The sequence below is a fragment of the Oncorhynchus keta genome, chromosome 15 (assembly GCF_023373465.1).
Source record: "Oncorhynchus keta strain PuntledgeMale-10-30-2019 chromosome 15, Oket_V2, whole genome shotgun sequence".
Classification (NCBI taxonomy): Eukaryota; Metazoa; Chordata; class Actinopteri; order Salmoniformes; family Salmonidae; genus Oncorhynchus; species Oncorhynchus keta.
Genome location: NC_068435.1, coordinates 28,189,281 through 28,215,408, shown reverse-complemented (window position 1 = coordinate 28,215,408; position 26,128 = coordinate 28,189,281). Strand labels below are relative to the sequence as shown.

General features: G+C 43.0%; 1 protein-coding gene across 10 annotated transcripts in view; it reads right to left on the bottom strand.

Moving 5' to 3' along the window:
- Positions 1–26,128, bottom strand: part of LOC118394726 (microtubule-associated protein 4-like) — a 64,243-nt gene that overhangs the window by 21,716 nt on the left and 16,399 nt on the right. For 9 of the 10 annotated variants that reach the window (XM_035788210.2, XM_035788212.2, XM_035788205.2 and 6 more), the window contains exons 3-5: positions 25,175–25,294; positions 24,397–24,483; positions 19,444–20,727 (exon numbers count right to left, since the gene is read on the bottom strand). In XM_035788210.2, the coding sequence (XP_035644103.1) occupies positions 19,444–20,727; positions 24,397–24,483; positions 25,175–25,294 (1,491 nt within the window). The remainder of the gene's footprint in view (positions 1–19,443; positions 20,728–24,396; positions 24,484–25,174; positions 25,295–26,128) is intronic. The other variant, XM_035788206.2, reaches the window with a different exon arrangement.

Genomic DNA, 26,128 nt, shown 5'->3' with positions numbered 1-26,128 from the left:
AGGTCAGACGACTCCACCTTGAACCCTGATCCAGATGAAGGTCCATCAAAGAGGCTTGACAGCTTGTCCTCGTCAGTTAGCCTGGGTGCCCCTGGGCTGCCCCCGAAACCTTGTGGTCCCATCTGGTCCTGCTGCCGGTCACAGCCCTGGGGGGCCTGCTGAGGAGACGCCATAGAGACAGAGGGCACCTTGCCCAGCTCAGTATACTCACAGCGCTGTCCACCTCCACCACTCTGCTGCTGCTGATTGGAGAGAGAAGACATCCTCACCTCTCTCTCTCTTCTCTCCGCTGCTTCTAGATTCTTCTAGAATCTTCTAGATTCTTCTAGACAGCAAAGTAAAGGAATCTTCCCTTGGCTGTAAGGAAGGCTGGTAATGTACTCTATCTTTGGTATTTGGTGTTTCTGTGAAGTACAGACTATTTGTGTGCTGGTGTAGTAATTGTGTGTTTCTCTCTGTGCTCTGAACTGATCAGATGAAGCTGTGAGGCTGAACTGAATGCTGCTCCCTCTCTCCTCTCTCTCTCTCTCTCTCTCTCTCTCTCTCTCTCTCTCTCTCTCTCTCTCTCCTTCTCTCTCTCTCTCCATTTCTCCCCCGCTCTGACATCACAGCCCTAACAGAGCTTTGGTCACATGACTCCACGGAACATATCCCCATTCGCTAGAGCAGATTCTCAACTCATGCCTTCGAGCAGTAAGCTAAGTCACAAACACACAAACACACACACACACGCACACACACACACAAACGAACGTCACTGACACACACACTAACTAATACACACACCCTCCCTTGATGTTCTATAAACCGCAGCTCTGACTCCTCATTGACAGGCAGCTTGGCATTATATTAGAAACCCAGAAAAGAGAGAGAGAGAGCAGCTTTGGGCGATACAGGGCCAGTTTCCACTGCCATTCTACTTGAATGAATTTGTCCTCTGTCACAGCATCCATTAGTGCTACACATCTCTTCCTGGTTCTGGTGGTATACATTTGAGTTCAATGCTGTTCTGTCATCTCCAATTCTTCACTTAGTTCCATGCCCACTACTGCACCCACTGCCCCTCTCCTCCACCCTGCCTTCCTGCCCCCGTTAGGGGCCCTGGGTGTGCATCTCTGGCTCATGGCCCTGCCTGGAGCATTTGACTCTTTTGTTTATTGTGTTTGTTGTTTGTGGACTTGGTTGTGGACACTGTGTTCCTTCTGTCTGCTGTTGCCACATGTTATGGGCTACTCTGTTAGGACGGTATTGAACGACTGGCCTCGAAAAAAGTGTGCGATAACACTACATTGACATGCAGTATACCCTTAAAAACCCCAGTGCTCCTAGTTATAAACACCTCATCCAGACCTGTGTGAACTGAATTCCCCCCCCGACCTTCTTCACACCAACACGCTGTCCAAATGTTCACTCTAACATCACTGGTTCAGTCCTGTACTAGACCCCTCCCTCTTCACAACTGTCGTGGAAGGCAGACAAAAATAATTCAATCTCTGATGATATCCCCCCCTTCCCCCACCCTGCCACCATCCCACCTCCAGCTGCCTGAGGAAAAACTCATTCAATATAAATTATTGAAGGTGACTTAATCCCCCCAAAACAGTCCCCCATTTACTGTATAAGGGGATAGTCAAAGAGAGAATGTATTGTTCAAGGAGTACAGTACAACGGGGTTGATATGGGGAAAACGCTGAACATATTGGAATCACACAGGACATTGTCAACTTCTGAGATCATGTGCCGCTAGCATAAGCGATATTAGATTTCAATAATATCACATTTGAATTCACACTGCTAAGTCATGATGGCAATTGTTTGAGTTGATCACAAAAGATACTGATGCACTGACGCAACACTCCTCAGATAAGTATACAAATGCACCATACTGAAGCCTCACTGGTCAACATATTTCCCAAACAGCAGTGTTTTCCACAGCCCTACACACAATATTAGGTCAAAGTTAGACAACACACTGCAACACGTCTGTCTATGACAACAGTCAGCCTCATTCCCCAAACAGAGCCCCTGTCTCTGTTCATTACATCGCTCTAACAGTCCAGTTTCTCATGAATGGACATTGTTACGCAAGACCCATGTCCAACATATTCCTCTGTCTGTTTATGTTTACATCTCTCTAAGAAAGATGACTCTCGCTTTAACTAGACTTCTAATCCACGTGATGTATTTGTTTTATTTGATTGAACCTTTATTTTAACTCGGCAAGTCTGAAACTCTTAAGGATCCGCCCCTTTTTTTCCAATTTTCATCTAAAATGACATCCCCAAATCTAACTGCCTGTAGCTCAGGACCTGAAGCAAGTATATGCATACTCTTGATACCACTTAAAAGGAAACACTTTGAAGATTGTGAAAAACTGAAATTAATGTTGGAGAATATAACACATTATATCTGGTAAAAGATAACACAAAGACAGAAACGTGTTGATTTGTATTTTTTTGTAACATCATCTTTGAAATGCAAGATAAAGGCAAATGACAAATGTATTTGTCACGTTCTGACCTTTATTTGCTTTGTTTAGTCTTTATTTAGTATGGGCAGGGCGTGAGTTGGGGTGGGCAGTCTATGTTTGTTTTTCTATCTTTGGTTTCTGTTCCGGCCTAGTATGGTCAGAGGCAGGTGTCGTTAGTTGTCTCTGATTGAGAATCATACTTAGGTAGCCTGGGTTTCACTGTTGGTTTGTGAGTGTTTGTTTCCGTGTGAGTGTTTGTCGCCACACGGTACTGTTTCTGTTTTTGTAGATTTCACTTTATCGTTGATTGTTTTTGTTCGAGTGTTCATTTGTCTTTATTAAAAACAGTATGGACACTTACCACGCTGCATCTTGGTCCGATCCTTACTCCCCTTCAGACGAAGAGGAGATCAGCCGTTACAGTATTATTCCAGCCTACGCTCAATTTAGATTTTGGCCACTAGACGACAGCAGTGTATGTGCAAAGTTTTAGACTGAACCAATGAACCATTACATTTCTGTTCAAAATGGTGTATCAAGACTGCACAAATGTGCCTAATTGGTTTATTAATAACTTTTCAAGTTCATAACTGTGTACTCTCCTCAAACAATAGCATGGTATTATTTCACTGTAATAGCTCCTGTAAATTGGACAGTGCAGTTATATTAGCAAGAATGTAAGCTTTCGGGCAATATCTGATGTGTCTATGTTGTGGGAAATAGTCTTGTTACTTACAATATCATGCTAATCACATTAGCGCACATTATCTCAACTGTCCCGGGGGTGGGACACCAAAAAAAATCTTATTTACAATGGCCTACCCCGGCCAAACCCTAACCCATTAAACACAATCTCATATAATCGTCATGAAAAATTCAGAGATCTGTACAAACAAACATTGCACAAATCATTTCAGTAAATGGGCCAAGTATGATGGTAAATATCTAACTGCAGAGAACCAAACATTCTCTTTTTTTGGAAATAGATCGTCTCTCCACTCCAATTATAATAGATCCCCTCTCCACTTCAATTATAATAGACCCCCTCTCCACTCCAATTATAATAGATCCCCTCTCCACTCCAATTATAATAGATCCCCTCTCCACTTCAATTATAATAAACCCCCTCTCCACTCCAATTATAATAGATCCCCTCTCCACTTCAATTATAATATATCCCCTCTCCACTCCAATTATAATAGATCCCCTCTCCACTCCAATTATAATAGATCCCCTCCACTTCAATTATAATATATCTCCTCCCCACTCAATTATAATAGATCCCCTCTCCACTTCAATTATAATAAACCCCCTCTCCACTCCAATTATAATAGATCCCCTCTCCACTTCAATTATAATATATCCCCTCCCCACTCCAATTATAATAGATCCCCTCTCCACTTCAAGTATAATAGATCCCCTCTCCACTCCAATTATAATAGATCCCCTCTCCACTCCAATTATTAGATCCCCTCTCCACTCCAATTATAATAGATCCCCTCTCCACTTCAATTATAATAGATCCCCTCTCCACTTCAATTATAATAGATCCCCTCTCCACTCCAATTATAATAGATCCCCTCTCCACTCCAATTATAATAGATCCCCTCTCCACTCCAATTATTAGATCCCCTCTCCACTCCAATTATAATAGATCCCCTCTCCACTCCAATTATAATAGATCCCCTCTCCACTCCAATTATAATAGATCCCCTCTCCACTCCAATTATAATAGATCCCCTCTCCACTTCAATTATAATAGACCCCTCTCCACTCCAATTATAATAGATCCCCTCTCCACTCCAATTATAATAGATCCCCTCTCCACTCCAATTATAATAGATCCCCTCTCCACTCCAATTATAATAGATCCCCTCTCCACTCCAATTATAATAGATCCCCTCTCCACTTCAATTATAATAGACCCCTCGCCACTCTAATTATAATAGCCACCAATGCCGGTATGGAGCCATTTTCCATATGTTCCAGTGTACCATTCTCTGTGTAATACGTCTGTGTCCAGTGTGAGTAATATGTTTGTGTCCAGTGTGAGTGATAATGTTAGTGATATGTCTGTGTCCAGTGTGAGTGATAATGTTAGTGATATGTCTGTGTCCAGTGTGAGTGATATTGTTAGTGATATGTCTGTGTCCAGGGTGAGTGATATTGTTAGTGATATGTCTGTGTCCAGGGTGAGTGATAATGTTAGTGATATGTTTGTGTCCAGTGTGCGTGATATGTCTGTGTCCAGTGAATACCAGTTTAACAACGAATTCTACTGAGCACAATCACCTCATACCATAACAGTCTTGGAGCAGAGAGGAAGTATGTCAGAGAATTCTATTTCTGGAATCCAACCTCCAGACTGTCACACCCCATTTTTTTCATCTCAGCAGTCCTGAGTTGTTCCATCTCTACGGAAACCGCCTCCCATATCCATGGCAACAAGCACCCAGTCAAAGAGAGGCTGCTATGACGTGGAAGGACGAGAGAGAAAAGGCAAAGGAATGATGGAGAGATGGAGAGGAGAAGGACTCCAAATGAACACATAAAGAAGGGGAGAAGTAGAGGGACATAGAGAGAGAGAGGACTCCAACTGAACACATAAAGAAGAGGAGAAGTAGAGGGACATAGAGAGAGAGGACTCCAACTGAACACATAAAGAAGGGGAGAAGTAGAGGGACATAGAGAGAGGACTCCAAATGAACACATATAGACGGGGAGAAGTAGAGGGACATAGAGAGAGAGGGACTCCAAATGAACACATAAAGAAGAGGAGAAGTAGAGGGACATAGAGAGAGGACTCCAAATGAACACATATAGAAGGGGAGAAGTAGAGGGACATAGAGAGAGAGGACTCCAAATGAACACATATAGACGGGGAGAAGTAGAGGGACATAGAGAGAGAGGACTCCAAATGAACGCATAAAGAAGAGGAGAAGTAGAGGGACATAGAGAGAGAGGACTCCAAATGAACGCATAAAGAATGGGAGAAGTAGAGGGACATAGAGAGAGAGAGGACTCCAAATGAACGCATAAAGAAGAGGAGAAGTAGAGGGACATAGAGAGAGAGGACTCCAAATGAACGCATAAAGAAGAGGAGAAGTAGAGGGACATAGAGAGAGAGGACTCCAAATGAACACATAAAGAAGAGGAGAAGTAGAGGGACATAGAGAGAAATGACTCCAAATGAACATAGAGAGATAAAGAATGGGAGAAGTAGAGGGACATAGAGAGAGGACTCCAAATGAACACATAAAGAAGGGGAGAAGTAGAGGGACATAGAGAGAGGACTCCAAATGAACACATAAAGAAGAGGAGAAGTAGAGGGACATAGAGAGAGAGGACTCCAAATGAACACATAAAGAAGGGGAGAAGTAGAGGGACATAGAGAGAGAGGACTCCAACTGAACACATAAAGAAGGGGAGAAGTAGAGGGACATAGAGAGAGAGGACTCCAACTGAACACATAAAGAAGAGGAGAAGTAGAGGGACATAGAGAGAGAGGACTCCAAATGAACACATAAAGAAGGGGAGAAGTAGAGGGACATAGAGAGAGAGGACTCCAAATGAACACATAAAGAAGAGGAGAAGTAGAGGGACATAGAGAGAGAGGACTCCAAATGAACACATAAAGAAGAGGAGAAGTAGAGGGACATAGAGAGAGAGGACTCCAAATGAACACATAAAGAAGAGGAGAAGTAGAGGGACATAGAGAGAGAGGACTCCAACTGAACACATAAAGAAGGGGAGAAGTAGAGGGACATAGAGAGAGAGGACTCCAAATGAACACATAAAGAAGGGGAGAAGTAGAGGGACATAGAGAGAGAGGACTCCAAATGAACACATAAAGAAGAGGAGAAGTAGAGGGACATAGAGAGAGAGGACTCCAAATGAACACATAAAGAAGAGGAGAAGTAGAGGGACATAGAGAGAGAGAGGACTCCAACTGAACACATAAAGAAGAGGAGAAGTAGAGGGACATAGAGAGAGAGGACTCCAAATGAACACATAAAGAAGGGGAGAAGTAGAGGGACATAGAGAGAGAGGACTCCAAATGAACACATAAAGAAGAGGAGAAGTAGAGGGACATAGAGAGAGAGGACTCCAAATGAACACATAAAGAAGGGGAGAAGTAGAGGGACATAGAGAGAGAGGACTCCAACTGAACACATAAAGAAGGGGAGAAGTAGAGGGACATAGAGAGAGAGGACTCCAACTGAACACATAAAGAAGGGGAGAAGTAGAGGGACATAGAGAGAGAGGACTCCAACTGAACACATAAAGAAGGGGAGAAGTAGAGGGACATAGAGAGAGAGGACTCCAACTGAACACATAAAGAAGAGGAGAAGTAGAGGGACATAGAGAGAGGACTCCAAATGAACACATAAAGAAGAGGAGAAGTAGAGGGACATAGAGAGAGAGAGGACTCCAAATGAACACATAAAGAAGAGGAGAAGTAGAGGGACATAGAGAGAGAGGACTCCAACTGAACACATAAAGAAGAGGAGAAGTAGAGGGACATAGAGAGGGAGAGAGACTCCAAATGAACACATAAAGAAGGGGAGAAAGTAGAGGGACATAGAGAGAGAGGACTCCAACTGAACACATAAAGAAGAGGAGAAGTAGAGGGACATAGAGAGAGAGGACTCCAAATGAACACATAAAGAAGAGGAGAAGTAGAGGGACATAGAGAGAGAGGACTCCAAATGAACACATAAAGAAGAGGAGAAGTAGAGGGACATAGAGAGAGAGGACTCTCAAATGAACACATAAAGAAGAGGAGAAGTAGAGGGACATAGAGAGAGAGGACTCCAAATGAACACATAAAGAGAAGTAGAGAGGACTCCAAATGAACACATAAAGAAGAGGGGAGAAGTAGAGGGACATAGAGAGAGAGGACTCCAAATGAACACATAAAGAAGGGGAGAAGTAGAGGGACATAGAGAGAGAGGACTCCAAATGAACACATAAAGAAGAGGAGAAGTAGAGGGACATAGAGAGAGAGGACTCCAAATGAACACATAAAGAAGAGGAGAAGTAGAGGGACATAGAGAGAGAGGACTCCAAATGAACACATAAAGAAGAGGAGAAGTAGAGGGACATAGAGAGAGAGAGGACTCCAACTGAACACATAAAGAAGAGGAGAAGTAGAGGGACATAGAGAGAGAGGACTCCAAATGAACACATAAAGAAGAGGAGAAGTAGAGGGACATAGAGAGAGAGGACTCAAAATGAACACATAAAGAAGGGGAGAAGTAGAGGGACATAGAGAGAGGACTCAAATGAACACATAAAGAAGAGGAGAAGTAGAGGGACATAGAGAGAGAGGACTCCAAATGAACACATAAAGAAGAGGAGAAGTAGAGGGACATAGAGAGAGAGACTCCAAATGAACACATAAAGAAGAGGAGAAGTAGAGGGACATAGAGAGAGAGGACTCCAACTGAACACATAAAGAAGAGGAGAAGTAGAGGGACATAGAGAGAGAGGACTCCAAATGAACACATAAAGAAGAGGAGAAGTAGAGGGACATAGAGAGAGAGGACTCAAATGAACACATAAAGAGGACTCCAAATGAACACATAAAGAGAAGTAGAGGGACATAGAGAGAGAGGACTCCAAATGAACACATAAAGAAGAGGAGAAGTAGAGGGACATAGAGAGAGAGGACTCCAAATGAACACATAAAGAAGAGGAGAAGAAGGGACATAGAGGGAACACATAAAGAAGAGGAGAGAGAGGGACATAGAGAGAGGACCAAATGAACACATAAAGAAGAGGAGAAGTAGAGGGACATAGAGAGAGAGGACTCCAACTGAACACATAAAGAAGAGGAGAAGTAGAGGGACATAGAGAGAGAGAGGACTCCAAATGAACACATAAAGAAGAGGAGAAGTAGAGGGACATAGAGAGAGAGGACTCCAAATGAACACATAAAGAAGAGGAAGAGAGGGACATAGAGGGACATGAACACATAAAGAAGAGGAGAAGGACTCTCAAATGAACACATAAAGAAGAGGAGAAGTAGAGGGACATAGAGAGAGAGGACTCCAACTGAACACATAAAGAAGAGGAGAAGTAGAGGGACATAGAGAGAGAGGACTCCAAATGAACACATAAAGAAGAGGAGAAGTAGAGGGACATAGAGAGAGAGGACTCCAAATGAACACATAAAGAAGAGGAGAAGTAGAGGGACATAGAGAGAGAGGACTCCAAATGAACACATAAAGAAGAGGGAGAAGTAGAGGGACATAGAGAGAGAGGACTCCAAATGAACACATAAAGAAGAGGAGAAGTAGAGGGACATAGAGAGAGAGGACTCCAAATGAACACATAAAGAAGAGGAGAAGTAGAGGGACATAGAGAGAGAGGACTCCAAATGAACACATAAAGAAGAGGAGAAGTAGAGGGACATAGAGAGAGAGGACTCCAAATGAACACATAAAGAAGAGGAGAAGTAGAGGGACATAGAGAGAGAGGACTCCAAATGAACACATAAAGAAGAGGAGAAGTAGAGGGACATAGAGAGAGAGAGGACTCCAAAATGAACACATAAAGAAGAGGAGAAGTAGAGGGACATAGAGAGAGAGGACTCCAAATGAACACATAAAGAAGGGGAGAAGTAGAGGGACATAGAGAGAGAGGACTCCAAATGAACACATAAAGAAGAGGAGAAGTAGAGGGACATAGAGAGAGAGGACTCCAAATGAACACATAAAGAAGGGGAGAAGTAGAGGGACATAGAGAGAGAGGACTCCAAATGAACACATAAAGAAGGGGAGAAGTAGAGGGACATAGAGAGAGAGGACTCCAAATGAACACATAAAGAAGAGGAGAAGTAGAGGGACATAGAGAGAGAGGACTCCAAATGAACACATAAAGAAGAGGAGAAGTAGAGGGACATAGAGAGAGAGGACTCCAAATGAACACATAAAGAAGGGGAGAAGTAGAGGGACATAGAGAGGACTCCAAAGAACACATAAAGAAGAGGGAGAAGTAGAGGGACATAGAGAGAGAGGACTCCAAATGAACACATAAAGAAGGGGAGAAGTAGAGGGACATAGAGAGAGAGGACTCCAAATGAACACATAAAGAAGGGGAGAAGTAGAGGGACATAGAGAGAGAGACTCCAAATGAACACATAAAGAAGAGGAGAAGTAGAGGGACATAGAGAGAGAGGACTCCAAATGAACACATAAAGAAGGGAGAAGTAGAGGGACATAGAGAGAGAGGACTCCAAATGAACACATAAAGAAGGGGAGAAGTAGAGGGACATAGAGAGAGAGGACTCCAAATGAACACATAAAGAAGGGGAGAAGTAGAGGGACATAGAGAGAGAGGACTCCAAATGAACACATAAAGAAGAGGAGAAGTAGAGGGACATAGAGAGAGGACTCCAAATGAACACATAAAGAAGAGGAGAAGTAGAGGGACATAGAGAGAGAGGACTCCAAATGAACACATAAAGAAGGGGAGAAGTAGAGGGACATAGAGAGAGAGGACTCCAAATGAACACATAAAGAAGAGGAGAAGTAGAGGGACATAGAGAGAGGACTCAAATGAACACATAAAGAAGAGGAGAAGTAGAGGGACATAGAGAGAGAGGACTCCAAATGAACACATAAAGAAGAGGAAGTAGAACATAGAGGGACAAATGAACACATAAAGAGAGAGAAGTAGAGGGACTAGAGAGAGAGGACCAAATGAACACATAAAGAAGAGGAGAAGTAGAGGGACATAGAGAGAGAGGACTCCAAATGAACACATAAAGAAGAGGAGAAGTAGAGGGACATAGAGAGAGAGGACTCCAAATGAACACATAAAGAAGTAGGGGAGAAGTAGAGGGAACACATAAAGAAGAGACTAGAGAGAGGACTCAAATGAACACATAAAGAAGAGGAGAAGTAGAGGGACATAGAGAGAGAGGACTCCAAATGAACACATAAAGAAGAGGAGAAGTAGAGGGACATAGAGAGAGAGGACTCCAAATGAACACATAAAGAAGAGGAGAAGTAGAGGGACATAGAGAGAGAGGACTCCAAATGAACACATAAAGAAGAGGAGAAGTAGAGGGACATAGAGAGAGAGGACTCCAAATGAACACATAAAGAAGAGGAGAAGTAGAGGGACATAGAGAGAGAAGAGGACTCCAAATGAACACATAAAGAAGAGGAGAAGTAGAGGGGACATAGAGAGAGAGAGGACTCCAAATGAACACATAAAGAAGAGGAGAAGTAGAGGGACATAGAGAGAGAGGACTCCAAATGAACACATAAAGAAGGGAGAAGTAGAGGGACATAGAGAGAGAGGACTCCAAATGAACACATAAAGAAGAGGAGAAGTAGAGGGACATAGAGAGAGAGGACTCCAAATGAACACATAAAGAAGAGGAGAAGTAGAGGGACATAGAGAGAGAGGACTCCAAATGAACACATAAAGAAGAGGAGAAGTAGAGGGACATAGAGAGAGAGGACTCCAAATGAACACATAAAGAAGAGGAGAAGTAGAGGGACATAGAGAGAGAGACTCCAAATGAACACATAAAGAAGAGGAGAAGTAGAGGGACATAGAGAGAGAGGGACTCCAAATGAACACATAAAGAAGAGGAGAAGTAGAGGGACATAGAGAGAGAGGACTCCAAATGAACACATAAAGAAGAGGAGAAGTAGAGGGACATAGAGAGAGAGGACTCCAAATGAACACATAAAGAAGAGGAGAAGTAGAGGGACATAGAGAGAGAGAGGACTCCAAATGAACACATAAAGAAGACTCCAAATGAACACATAAAGAAGAGGAGAAGTAGAGGGACATAGAGAGAGAGAGGACTCCTGAACAAAAAGAAGAGAACACATAAAGAAGAGGAGAAGTAGAGGGACATAGACAGAGAGACTCCAAATGAACACATAAAGAAGAGGAGAAGTAGAGGGACATAGAGAGAGAGGACTCCAAATGAACACATAAAGAAGAGGAGAAGTAGAGGGACATGAGAGAGGACTCCAAATGAACACATAAAGAAGGGGAGAAGTAGAGGGACATAGAGAGGACTCCAAATGAACACATAAAGAAGAGGAGAAGTAGAGGGACATAGAGAGAGAGAGGACTCCAAATGAACACATAAAGAAGGAGAAGTAGAGGGACATAGAGAGAGAGGACTCCAAATGAACACATAAAGAAGAGGAGAAGTAGAGGGACATAGAGAGAGAGACTCCAAATGAACACATAAAGAAGAGGAGAAGTAGAGGGACATAGAGAGAGAGGACTCCAAATGAACACATAAAGAAGAGGAGAAGTAGAGGGACATAGAGAGAGAGGACTCCAAATGAACACATAAAGAAGGGGAGAAGTAGAGGGACATAGAGAGAGAGAGGACTCCAAATGAACACATAAAGAAGGGGAGAAGTAGAGGGACATAGAGAGAGAGGACTCCAAATGAACACATAAAGAAGGGGAGAAGTAGAGGGACATAGAGAGAGAGGACTCCAAATGAACACATAAAGAAGAGGAGAAGTAGAGGGACATAGAGAGAGAGGACTCCAAATGAACACATAAAGAAGAGGAGAAGTAGAGGGACATAGAGAGAGAGGACTCCAAATGAACACATAAAGAAGGGGAGAAGTAGAGGGACATAGAGAGAGAGGACTCCAAATGAACACATAAAGAAGAGGAGAAGTAGAGGGACATAGAGAGAGAGGACTCCAAATGAACACATAAAGAAGAGGAGAAGTAGAGGGACATAGAGAGAGAGACTCCAAAATGAACACATAAAGAAGAGGAGAAGTAGAGGGACATAGAGAGAGAGGACTCCAAATGAACACATAAAGAAGGGGAGAAGTAGAGGGACATAGAGAGAGAGGACTCCAAATGAACACATAAAGAAGAGGAGAAGTAGAGGGACATAGAGAGAGAGGACTCCAAATGAACACATAAAGAAGAGGAGAAGTAGAGGGACATAGAGAGAGAGGACTCCAAATGAACACATAAAGAAGAGGAGAAGTAGAGGGACATAGAGAGAGAGGACTCCAAATGAACACATAAAGAAGGGGAGAAGTAGAGGGACATAGAGAGAGAGGACTCCAAATGAACACATAAAGAAGAGGAGAAGTAGAGGGACATAGAGAGAGAGGACTCCAAATGAACACATAAAGAAGAGGAGAAGTAGAGGGACATAGAGAGAGAGGACTCCAAATGAACACATAAAGAAGAGGAGAAGTAGAGGGACATAGAGAGAGAGGACTCCAAATGAACACATAAAGAAGAGGAGAAGTAGAGGGACATAGAGAGAGAGGACTCCAAATGAACACATAAAGAAGGGGAGAAGTAGAGGGACATAGAGAGAGAGGACTCCAAATGAACACATAAAGAAGGGGAGAAGTAGAGGGACATAGAGAGAGAGGACTCCAAAACACATAAAGAAGAACACATAAAGAAGGGGAGAAGTAGAGGGACATAGAGAGAGAGGACTCCAAATGAACACATAAAGAAGAGGAGAAGTAGAGGGACATAGAGAGAGAGGACTCCAAATGAACACATAAAGAAGAAGGAGAAGTCCAAAATGAACACATAAAGAAGGGAGAAGTAGAGGGACATAGAGAGAGAGGACTCCAAATGAACACATAAAGAAGAGGAGAAGTAGAGGGACATAGAGAGAGAGACTCCAAAATGAACACATAAAGAAGAGGAGAAGTAGAGGGACATAGAGAGAGAGGACTCCAAATGAACACATAAAGAAGAGGAGAAGTAGAGGGACATAGAGAGAGAGGGACTCCAAATGAACACATAAAGAAGAAGGAGAAGTAGAGGGACATAGAGAGAGAGGACTCAAAATGAACACATAAAGAAGAGGAGAAGTAGAGGGACATAGAGAGAGGACTCCAAATGAACACATAAAGAAGAGGAGAAGTAGAGGGACATAGAGAGAGAGGACTCCAAATGAACACATAAAGAAGAGGAGAAGTAGAGGGACATAGAGAGAGAGGAGGGACTCCAAATGAACACATAAAGAAGAGGAGAAGTAGAGGGACATAGAGAGAGAGAGGACTCCAAATGAACACATAAAGAAGGGGAGAAGTAGAGGGACATAGAGAGAGAGGACTCCAAATGAACACATAAAGAAGAGGAGAAGTAGAGGGACATAGAGAGAGAGAGGACTCCAACTGAACACATAAAGAAGAGGAGAAGTAGAGGGACATAGAGAGAGAGAGGACTCCAAAATGAACACATAAAGAAGAGGAGAAGTAGAGGGACATAGAGAGAGAGGACTCCAAAATGAACACATAAAGAAGGGGAGAAGTAGAGGGACATAGAGAGAGAGGACTCCAAATGAACACATAAAGAAGAGGAGAAGTAGAGGGACATAGAGAGAGAGAGGACTCCAAATGAACACATAAAGAAGGGGAGAAGTAGAGGGACATAGAGAGAGGAGGACTCCAAAATGAACACATAAAGAAGAGGAGAAGTAGAGGGACATAGAGAAGAGAGAGGACTCCAAATGAACACATAAAGAAGGGGAGAAGTAGAGGGACATAGAGAGAGAGGACTCCAAATGAACACATAAAGAAGGGGAGAAGTAGAGGGACATAGAGAGAGAGACTCCAAATGAACACATAAAGAAGAGGAGAAGTAGAGGGACATAGAGAGAGAGGACTCCAAATGAACACATAAAGAAGAAGGAGAAGTAGAGGGACAAATAGAAGAGGAGAAGTAGGACTCCAAATGAACACATAAAGAAGGGAGAAGTAGAGGGACATAGAGAGAGAGAGGGACTCCAAATGAACACATAAAGAAGGGGAGAAGTAGAGGGACATAGAGAGAGAGGACTCCAAATGAACACATAAAGAAGAGGAGAAGTAGAGGGACATAGAGAGAGAGGACTCCAAAATGAACACATAAAGAAGAGGAGAAGTAGAGGGACATAGAGAGAGAGGACTCCAAATGAACACATAAAGAAGGGGAGAAGTAGAGGGACATAGAGAGAGAGGACTCCAAATGAACACATAAAGAAGGGGAGAAGTAGAGGGACATAGAGAGAGAGAGGACTCCAAAATGAACACATAAAGAAGGGGAGAAGTAGAGGGACATAGAGAGAGAGGACTCCAAAATGAACACATAAAGAAGGGGAGAAGTAGAGGGACATAGAGAGAGAGAGGACTCCAAATGAACACATAAAGAAGGGGAGAAGTAGAGGGACATAGAGAGAGAGGACTCCAAATGAACACATAAAGAAGGGGAGAAGTAGAGGGACATAGAGAGAGAGGACTCCAAATGAACACATAAAGAAGGGGAGAAGTAGAGGGACATAGAGAGAGAGGACTCCAAATGAACACATAAAGAAGGGGAGAAGTAGGGACATAGAGGGACAAATGAACACATAAAGAAGGGGAGAAGTAGAGGGACATAGAGGACTCCAAATGAACACATAAAGAAGGGGAGAAGTAGAGGGACATAGAGAGAGAGGACTCCAAATGAACACATAAAGAAGGGAGAAGTAGAGGGACATAGAGAGAGAGGACTCCAAATGAACACATAAAGAAGAGGAGAAGTAGAGGGACATAGAGAGAGAGGACTCCAAAATGAACACATAAAGAAGAGGAGAAGTAGAGGGACATAGAGAGAGAGGACTCCAAATGAACACATAAAGAAGGGGAGAAGTAGAGGGACATAGAGAGAGAGAGGACTCCAAAATGAACACATAAAGAAGGGGAGAAGTAGAGGGACATAGAGAGAGAGGACTCCAAATGAACACATAAAGAAGGGGAGAAGTAGAGGGACATAGAGAGAGAGGACTCCAAATGATGGAGAGAAAGGACAAAGGAAAAGACGGCGGGAGACTCATCTCTTACAATCTATCTTGTGGAATGGCAACAAAATCGGGTTAGATGAAGTCAAATAAAGTGTGACATCGAATGAAGTATCAGAGTTATATGAATTCACACATCTGATGGTCCAGCGGACTGATCCGGATACACCAATTAAACTAAATCCAATCATTCTGCCACATTATGCACCTAAACGAAAACAGGGTCAAAAATAATGGAAAGGCTTGAGACATGGAAAAAGACCACACTGACTGAGTGGAGTTTAATATTGGCTTTGTAGACATCATTTGCCTGACTGAGTGGAGTTTAATATTGGCTTTGTAGACATCATTTGCCTGGCTGAGAAATCAGAACACATAACCATGAGGAAATGCAGTGAGCTGTCTTTCAATGAATTCCTGTAATAATCAATGAGCGTCACCAGAAATGTTATTATTGGAATCTGTTTTTTTGAATCAAAATTATCATAATTGTGAATATATTTGCAGTATGATATGTTTTGATCATAGTTATCATACTTAGTTAGTAGCTATCATAGTATAATTGATCTAGTTTCAACAACAAGAATGTTGCCCATATGGGCAAATATCTGAACCCTTTTTATTAAGACCAAAAGCTCATACAAATGGTTAGCATTTGAGATGACTGCTATTGTTTTTCAAGTGTCCTCGTTTTGATCCTGCTATCATTCAATATTTATGTTCAGCTTCAGGCCTATTGTACTGACAACATGAAATCTTGTTCTCAATCCAAGATCCATGCGCTTGTTTCCACAAGAGGAAAGTGATTACATTGATATTCTCTGGTTTGAAGCTTAAAATCAATTAAACGTTCTATTCAGGTTATCATGATGACAACTTGTCTAGTTTTCATTATACTGAAAAGTTTTTTCGGTTTTCATATTAGTGTGCTCTTTTATACGGCGAGTGGCTAAAAGTAGGACTGCGGTTCCCAGGGCTGCTGCCTCAAGCAGAATCTTCACAGGTGTGTTCTCGCTTTATCATTCTGTAATATTCATGAGGTGTCTTCAGCCAGCTAGACCACATTCACAGCTACAGATAAAACTTTGATATAACCACCAGTCATTTATTGAACCACCAGATGATGGCCTCATTGGTCAATTAAAGGTGAATTATGCAGAAATCGCTCCCCTATTTCCTGGTTCCTAAAATGTCAGTTTATGTGACAAAACAAGGAAGTATAGTGTGTGGAATCATTGTACCATCTAAATCGCTGTGAAATATATTTTCCATAACCAAAAACATTGTACTTCAGTTCTTTGAAGCTGGAGTACAAAACTGAAAGTAAAAGACGCAAAAACGAAACTTAAGAACGGGAAGCATAGAAATAGTGCACATAGAACAGCTCTATCTCTTCTCCGACTAGCTTTCAATGAGAATGACAGATCTATATATCACATTTCTATGTGAATTTGGTCAGGTCCCCCAAAACAGAAAGTTACATATTGCAGCTTTAGTAAATCGTGAAAAATAGTGTGGATTTTCAATCTTATAAACAACACTAAAATAGCACCAACATATATGGTCCAGTGTGATGATATTCACTGTGAAACACAGAATTGCACTTAAAACCGACAGCATGATGATGAAGTATTTACTGAAAGGTATCTACGACGTAAAAACAGAAAGACTGCACAGCACTGCCCGTCTCAATCAGTACCATAGTGGCGACTGTGGTAGCTATATGCTTTGCCAAGCTGGGCTTGCTCTTTTGGATGGTCTCTTTGTTTAGCTGGTGGAAGGATGGTCTGTGCTCAGCTGACCAGAATAATGACTATGCAGCAGGGCCGAGCAGTACCAGTACACAGACCTTTGGTGGAGTGCTGTGATAACCCTGACTGCAGTACCGCGCTGCACAGCCACTGAGCGTCTGCCTCCCTCTGCCTACTGCACACACCCTGATCACCGGCTATAAAAAGACAGGTTGTGTGCTTTACGTAACTGCAAAAAAGTCCCAGCCATCAATATTGCATTAGGGAGAGGAGGAGAGGGAGGGAGGGAGGGAGGGAGGGAGGGAGGGAGGGAGGGAGGGAGGGAGGGAGGGAGGGAGGGAGGGAGGGAGGGAGGGAGGGAGGGAGGGAGGGAGGAGGGAGGGAGGGAGGGAGGGAGGGAGGGAGGGAGGGAAATAAGAGAGAGATGAGAGAGAAGTAGTAAGAGAGAGAGGAGAGAGAAAGAGAGAGAGTGGAGAGAGAAGAGAGTCAGAGAGAGAGGAGAGAGAAAGAGTAAGAGAAAGAGAGGAGAGAGAAGAAAGACAAAGAGAGAGGAGCGAGAAAGATGAGAGAGAGAGGAGAGAGAAAGAGAGAGAGGAGAGAGAAAGAGAGAGAAGAAAGACAAAGAAAGAGAGGGGAGAAAAAGAGGGAGAGAGATGAGAGAGAAAGAGAGAGAGGAGAGAGATAGAGGGAGAGTAATAGAAAGAGAGGAGAGAGAAAGAGAGAGAAGAGAGACAAAGAGAGGAGCGAGAAAGAGAGAGAGGAGAGAGAAAGAGAGAGAGAGAGAGAGGAGAGAGAAAGGCAACTAAACAGAGAGGCTGCTAGGGGGAGAGTGAGGGGGGGGGGAGAAAAACAAAGACGGTGATTGAGGGAGGAGGATGTGGGGTGAGAATACAGAGAGGCCAGCAGAGGCCGGTCCCTCACTGTCCCTCAACACACCAACCCGCCTACCTGGTCATCTGTAAATTACCCATTAACAGACTGCTGACGGGGATGAATGGGTTGAGTAAGGGAATGTGAGGGGTGCAGACAGACAGCCAGTATGCTACTGACTTCCACCATTTGTCAACCAAAAACACTGGTGTTATCCAGGAAGGAGGAACAGCGTCCCTACAACAACCTTACACACTGCCCGTCTGGAAATTTAGGAAAGTGACAACCTAGCAGTCCTTGGAATCTCCAACCAAGAAAACAAAATGAGAAGGACCAACACAGGACAGTCTCGGAACTATGGCAAACTTACTCTCAACCGAATGAGCAAACTACAAAACGTGCCAGCTTTTTCCTGACATGGAATACAGTATATATAACCAAATGTGAGACGGGCAAAGTACAAGAAATGTTGAAAAGAACAAAAACCTGTCTCAGACATTTGTAGTAAATAGGAAAGAAATAAACACTGGGTTTCCCTTCATATTATTCCACTGATGAGAAACATCGAAATATTCTCAAAGGCAACAATGGAAATGTAACTCACCTATTTAGCATCATCATCAGAGCCATCATCAGGAGATACAGTACACATGGGGGAGAGAAAAGACAAAACATAGCTTTCAGTCATTTTAGTTCACTTACATGATAACTTCCACATCAAGCAATTCACAATCTGAGTGAAAATATGTTTTAATATCTCCAATCAAAAATTGCATGAAAGTAAAATGTGTATTTTTTCAAATTACATATCTAAGAATTCTAGCCGGGAACATTTTGAGACATTCAAAATGGTTCTGAAAGTGAATTCACACACACAAGTAGAAAGAGAATGTGAAAGAAAAGCTGTTAGTGACTCCTCAGTCAGCTTAGGCAATTTGAGGAACAAAAGCATAATTTAGTCAAGGGGAAAGCAGTCTCTTGAGAGAAAGAGAGACAATCACACTGCAAACCAACATCCCTTTGATTAGTGAAGAAAGGTTGACTCGATGTCAAAGAGTAAGGGTATAGAATTACTCGTTGCAATTTAGGATAGCGGCAATCAGGGGGGAGAAAGCTAGCTATTTCTATCCCAAGGAGAGCGCATTCACTCGAGAGTCACGCAGAGAGTAATCTACAGAAACAGTAGTCATTAGTATATGATTACAGTGTTAGAAAGGAGAGAGATAGGAGGTAAAACGAGTTGGGCCGGTCAGCTGACATGATCAGGTAGGTAGACAGACACATAGCAATGAATATGCTATTATAATCATCATCATCAACAGTACAGTACTACAGAGACAGGCCAGACAGTCAGTTAGGTAAGAGGGACCCAAGGCCCAGTCAGACACAGTCAGGTTAAAGAGCAGTGTAATTAGTTAGCATGTTATTACCAGTGCTAATAAACACATAATGGCCGAGCAACAGCAGGCCCAGTCCACAGAGAGAACCATGCACTATAATGTCATCATTCACCCCCATACTGATAGATATGTCCCCTCTTCAGTGTCACCAACCTTCCAGCAGGGGGGGCTCTGGCAGCGGTGGCTCCTGGTGCTCTGTGAGTGGCAGTGTGGTGGGGATAAAGGGCGGGGCTGCAGGGTTGAGGCCTGAGCCCACTGCAGGGCGGGGACTGGGAGTGTCGTGACCAGGCTGGGAGGAGTGGCTAAACAGTGGAGGAGGAGTGGTCTGGAAAGAGGAGGAGGTGGTGGTGTTTGGAGGAGGGACCTGGGGTGTGGTCGTCTGGGACTGGGGCTGTGAAGCAGGAGTGCTGGCTTGGGGGGTCTGCAGGGCAGAGTCTAGGAAGAGGAAGGTCTTCGAGACCTGGGGGCTAAGAGCCGGGGAGCTCTGAGGGCCCAGCTGCTTCTGGTCAGAAGTAGACGACATGACCTCAGGACGACTATGATCAGAAGAATCTTTGTCAGTGAAAGACAGAGCCTTCTTGGGAGGTAGGACATCTTTAGTGGCTAAGGGCGGGGGCATTTTAAAGTCATCAATACACATGGGTTCATAATGGAGGGTAGCGGCAGTGTTTTTAACAGGAGTCTCAGCCTCCCAGTCCATGTTTACCTTGGCAGGGGAAGGTTGCTCAAACATGCTGGTAAAAGTGTTTGTAAGGGCAGGGTCTGTGGTGAGGATGTGACTGGGTTTGGGGTTCTCAGTGAGGGGTGGGGCAGTGGGGGTGTGAGAGGGTTTGGTGTCCTCTATAAAACTGCTAAAGGGGTTAGTCTGGGGGCCGGCTACGAGGGAGGAGATGTTCTCCAGGGTTGAACTTAAGAGACCAGAGGCATTTACCATTGCAGACTCCATGGCCACCGACGCTTGTGTGGCATGAGGTGTCGTTGGCTCCTGGGGTGTTGGCCCCCACTCCTCTGGGAGCTTCATCCTGCTCTTATTCTTCCTGCCCCTGACCCTACCCCCACCCCTCCCTCGGATCTCACACTCCCAGCTCTCCTCCTTGCTTGGGGAGGATGGGCTCAGAGGGCCGTCTGAGGCTCCGCTCTCTGTCTCGCCCTCCTCCTCCTTTGCATCCGGAGCCTCCTGCCTGTCCAATAAGTCATACACCTCCTCCCTGGACCTCCTTTTCTTCTTCTTCCTCTTCTGCTGCTTGCTGCTGCTGTTGACCCCTTCACTCCCCCTCTCGTCCCCAGAGCCGGTCTCCTGGCTGTGGGAGCCGTGGGGGCTGAGGGGGTCGGAGTAGGGGCTCTCCTCCACTGAGTTGCTGGAGGAGAGGGGGAGACCCGTTGAGGCTTGCAGCCTGGACTCACCACCTGCCCAGGAGTTTGGGTTTGTCCAAACTTCTTGATGAGCAGAGAGGAGGAAGGAATGTCACTACCCATAGTAAAGACCATAGTAAAGACCAATAACCAATTGCCAATCCTCTCCATTCATTGCTATGTGTAAAATCAGGGTATATCTTATCCGACCAAAATGTATGAAACTCAACCACTGAGTAAAATTGGTTATTTTTAAATAACAAAATAAAATGATTGAATCAATTGTGTGAAATAAAATTGTGCCTTGAGTTTTGAACTGATGTAAGTTAAGTCATACTGACACGACCTCCACTATAATTTATTTACGGCCTGTCCAGTAGGCTTATAGATGTGAATTTTAGGCTTATGGATTACATGTTAGTCTTAAGAGGGACAGTTTTTTGTGTGTGCACTGCTCCGAGCTTGCAGCTGATTGGGTGTGATTCTCCCTGCCGGGGCGAGGCAGGGGGAGAATGGAGATTGTGCTGAGACTGAGCAGTGTGATGTTTACTGTTCACTCGACAGCACATCGCATGAGCGGATGAGCAAATGAATTAATGTACAAGGAACAGGCAGACTGCATAACAACAACAGAGGCAGGTCACATAGACCAACACAGACAAACAATGAATCAAGAGGAAGGGGTCATGTGACATGGGGTACCCAGAACAAAGAAATACTGAGGAGGACAGTGTTAGAAGAAGACAATATTTACATAAAATCATAAATACGTTGTGATAAAGACATAACAAGGCCAAAACCTCTCTGCGTCCATGCGTCTTAGTTAATACTGATGGGTAGTACCATTCCAATACTTAACATGGCAGGGCAGAGAGAAATGAAAAATAATGAAAAGCTCCTCTCCCCTCTCTCCCCCCAATTAATGATCATGTATTTTTCTTCTACATAGTGTATCGCTGCCCTCTTCTCAAATTGATTGATGTGCTATTTTCCTTAATGTCCTTCCTTCATTGATTATGTGTCTATGCTAAACAACATGTGCAGCAGATCTGATTATCATTATCATCTATGTTTCATGCAGTATTGGTATTTAAAAAGTGAAGAGTGCATCTTTAATCCAAAGCCTCAGTTTGGCCTCCTGACAGAAGGCACATTACTTCTAGTCTATGTGGCTGCTTCACTCAGAAAGCAATGCCAAAGGTGGGTATGGAGCTCAAGATGAATATTTAAAGATCCATATCATATTTTATATATGTATCCAAATATAACGGAGTTGTCTAAGGATTTTTCTTTCTTTATAATAAATAAGATTAGGAATCCTCACATAATTATTATTGCTTCTCAAAGAAATGTTATAAAGTTACAGTAAGATCTGAGGAATTGCATAATAAAGCTAAAGAGATGTGTGATTTGAACCTTGTAATTCATGCCGGAGCAGCACTGGGTTTCTGCTCTGAAGGCCGCTACATGAAGGTAACCGTTATGTAAGTAACAGCTAATACCACTAGCTGGCTATTAACTACAAGTTCTGCATTCGTTTGTAAAAAAAAACAGTGGCAATATATCTAAAATGTTCCCGTTGGATTACTAAGGTGCTGGCACTTTGAGGAACCCTCTAGAAGAAGTGACGGTTCTAGTTTACCCTGTTCATGGTCACATTTTAGCTCTATCATCATCAAAACCTATTGGATTTCCTGACATTTGATACTGTGTTTTACTGTAACTGATGACTGGACCTCTGGACATCCCACCCAGGCCCCCAGTTGAACTGCTCTGTGTGACACAACCTCTTACCTGTGGCCCGGGACAGAGGGGTAGTGGCCATTGAGTTTAAAGGGGGCCTGGGACTGCTTGGGGGGCTCAGAGGCAAACAGAGGAGAGGCCTTCTGAGGGTTGAGGCTGACTGGAATGGAGCCATGCCCCCCACACCTCCTGAACCCATGTTCATGTTCATATTCATGTTCATATTCATGTTCATATTCATGTTCATGTTCGTGTTCATATTCATGTTCATACTCATGTTCATATTCATGTTCATATTCATGTTCATATTCATGTTCATGTTCGTGTTCATACTCATGTTCATGTTCGTGTTCATACTCATATTCATGTTCATGTTCATGTTCATATTCATGTTCATGTTCATGTTCGTGTTCATATTCATGTTCATGTTCGTGTTCATGTTCATATTCATGTGCATGTTCATATTCATGTTCATGTTCGTGTTCACGTTCATGTTCATGTTCGTGTTCATGTTCATGTTCATATTCATGTTCATATTCATGTTATTGTTCATATTCATGTTCATGTGCGTGTTCATGTTCGTGTTCATATTCATGTTCATATTCGTGTTCATATTCATATTCATGTTCGTGTTCATATTCATGTTCATGTTCGTGTTCATGTTCATATTCATGTTCATGTTCGTGTTCATGTTCGTGTTCATATTCATGTTCATATTCATGCTCATATTCATGTTCATGTTTGTGTTCATATTCATGTTCATATTCATGTTCATGTTCGTGTTCATATTCATGTTCATGCTCATCATCCCTGGCTGGGAGAAACCTGGGAGTGGAATTAAGACAAACATGTTAATACTATTCTATTATGTGTTATAACTACTCTAGTATATAGGTTATTACAATTATATTGCACTATAATACACAGTGATAAGCACTACGTGTAAGGCTGGCACAATTACCGTATTACAGTATAACCGTGTAATCGATGGTTAGCCTATGGGTGAAGACCATCATGAAAATAAAAGAACCTTCATAACCTAACATAACTTAGTCATCCAAAGGGGAAGTTTGAGATATATTGCCACTGGTTCCCTGAGGGGGAGGACGAACAGCTGACTGAAGATGGGACGGTCGGGCATTCGTGTGGTTGAGTCCGATTCTTCCATAACATGGACTCTTAACGTGATGAAATGCTGTTGCGCCTTGCTGAAACAAGCAAACTCTTGGCAATTTGACTGGTAAACTCATGGATACACTAGCAATAGCTGCCTAGTATTGTGATGCAAACATTTCCATGGTCATGTAGAATGTTCATTCAAATGATTTTAACTGACGTGGCTCATGAAATGGATTGTATTTTTGTAATGCCAGTTGAGTTAAGTCAGAGATATTAGAGAAAGGAGGAGATAGGAATCCCATTGGGCAATGAATGGAGAAACATATAATGCCACACACAGCAGATTGTCAACCAATCGCATCCACGTTGTCATGCTGCGTCATGCGGTAGCTAAGCTAATTGTCACTTAATCCCTTCTTAAAGTCAGGGTATGAGTCGAGAAACATGCCTATTTTCCTTGAAAGTAGGCCTACGTAATGTCACTATTCCAAAGCTATACGATATTACAGAGAACAAGTTGATTATCTAATTTCTCTGAAAAAAATGTGTAATGTTGTACTTCTTGTTCATGGGATTCATGCTAATGTTGGGTTTTTGAGCTAGCACCCAATTGACTCCCATTCACTTCTTGAAGGAGTGCACCGCACGGCCCATTGATGACGCATACAACGTACACAATGGGCGTAAATACGATTCCAATTCCAATGTGCGTAAAAAAAGAAATGTATATATTATATATTTTGTATGTATTTTTTTAATCTATTCGAAATGGTTATTTCGGTGACCACGGTCATTTGGCTCTGGCCAAACACCGTCATTCATAATTACATGACCGTCACAACCCTAACTACTGGTGTTACATAAACACTTTACAGTATTATTAAGCAGTACCCATGAGAGAGTCTGGCATGTTGCTGTCCTTCATTCCTTTGTTCTGGTTCCCCTCACCAGGCTTTCCCATCATACTAGACACTGGGCCTAGAGATAAGATAAGATAAAGAGAAAGAGAAAGAGAAAGAGAAAGAAAGAGAGAGAGAGAGAGAGAGAGAGAGAGAGAGAGAGAGAGAGAGAGAGAGAGAGAGAGAGAGAGAGAGAGAGAGAGAGAGAGAGAGAGAGAGAGAGAGAGAGAGAGAGAGAGAGAGAGAGAGAGAGAGAGAGAGAGAGATTAGACGTCAGTTACCAATACCAGATTAGTACACCACAGACACAAATCAGTAGCCATCCTAAACCCCCCAAAGGAGATAGCAATATCATTCACAATCACACAACTCATAGTGAGCTATGAAATATGAATGTCCAGATGGTCAGAGAAGACAGCAACAAGGAGACAACAACAACAGCCTTACTTCGATGCAGGCACACATTTAACTAGATGTCCTTCAATACTGTACTGCCCAATTTACATTCCTAAGAGTGCCCAGACTTTGCCAGGGATACTTGGCAGGCAGCTCTCGGTAACCAGACAGCTTAATATGCCACAGAGGGACCTTTAGCATCTTAGGCTATTGATGATAGGGATCAGAAAAAGACTATGACAGTAAAAATAGAATCAAATATCGAAACCATGGAAACCTGTCCTTTCACAAAACGCCTTTTTACAGGGCATGCCTTATCACTTGAGCATACACAAGACACTAGAGGAATTCAAACCGGGGGAAAGAAGCTTCACCTGAAAGGTAGTCAGTATTGAAGGCAGCCTGTTGTCCAGTTGGACAGGGACGCTTCTCTCCCATTGGTTCCTGCCGCTGCATCCCAGTCCCCATCTGTCCTCCTGGCTTCATACTGGAGCCTGCAACGAAGAGGCAAAGAGCAGAACATCAACATCAGGATTGAAAATCAAGTGTTAGAGATAGGACCAAGTGACTAAGTCATTCTCTCTCCTTTTTTTCAGTACTGAACAAATTTCAAGTCTGCTGGACGCAAACTTGAACATTGTGAAAAGTCTTTGCAACAAGTGAGCGTTTACTGTGAACACTGAGGCTGTACCTGCTTGAGGTTACAGTTATAACAGTGGCCAAGTAATAATGCAGGTCTATCAGAGTGGACTACCGTCAAAAACAATGGAGAAAATGCATCCCATAACATTTTAACATGGAAATAGCTGATCTTTCATTCTGCTTACAGTAGCAGCCAAAGTGTTGTGTTCAATGTAGGCCTACATTCCATGAGACTTTTGAAAAAAACATGCAGGGCTTGACATTAACCTGCTTACCCACTTGTCCTGCAGTCAAGGAGGTGATTGAAAATGTTGTTGTGTCCACTTTACAAAATACATTCCTTATTTTTTCCATACCATTATTACAGAGAATCAGACAAAGTATGCTACCCTATTGGCTACTGTCTCAAAATATAACACTGTCCCTTATAGACAAAAAAAAAGCTCTTTACCTGTCTCACTTTTCAAATATGTCTAGTAATGTACACATTTTATGCTCTTTTAAGAAACAATCACTCCACCATTGCTGACTAGAAATTATTTATAACTGGGCTAATACCTCACTAACTAGCAAAGGATATGAAAAAATGTGAACACTTGGCTCCATGCAGCTCTCGCTTTGATCTCAAAACAAGCGCACCTACTCACGACCGCTCAAGCTGTAAACACAGTCCAGTGCAAAGTGAA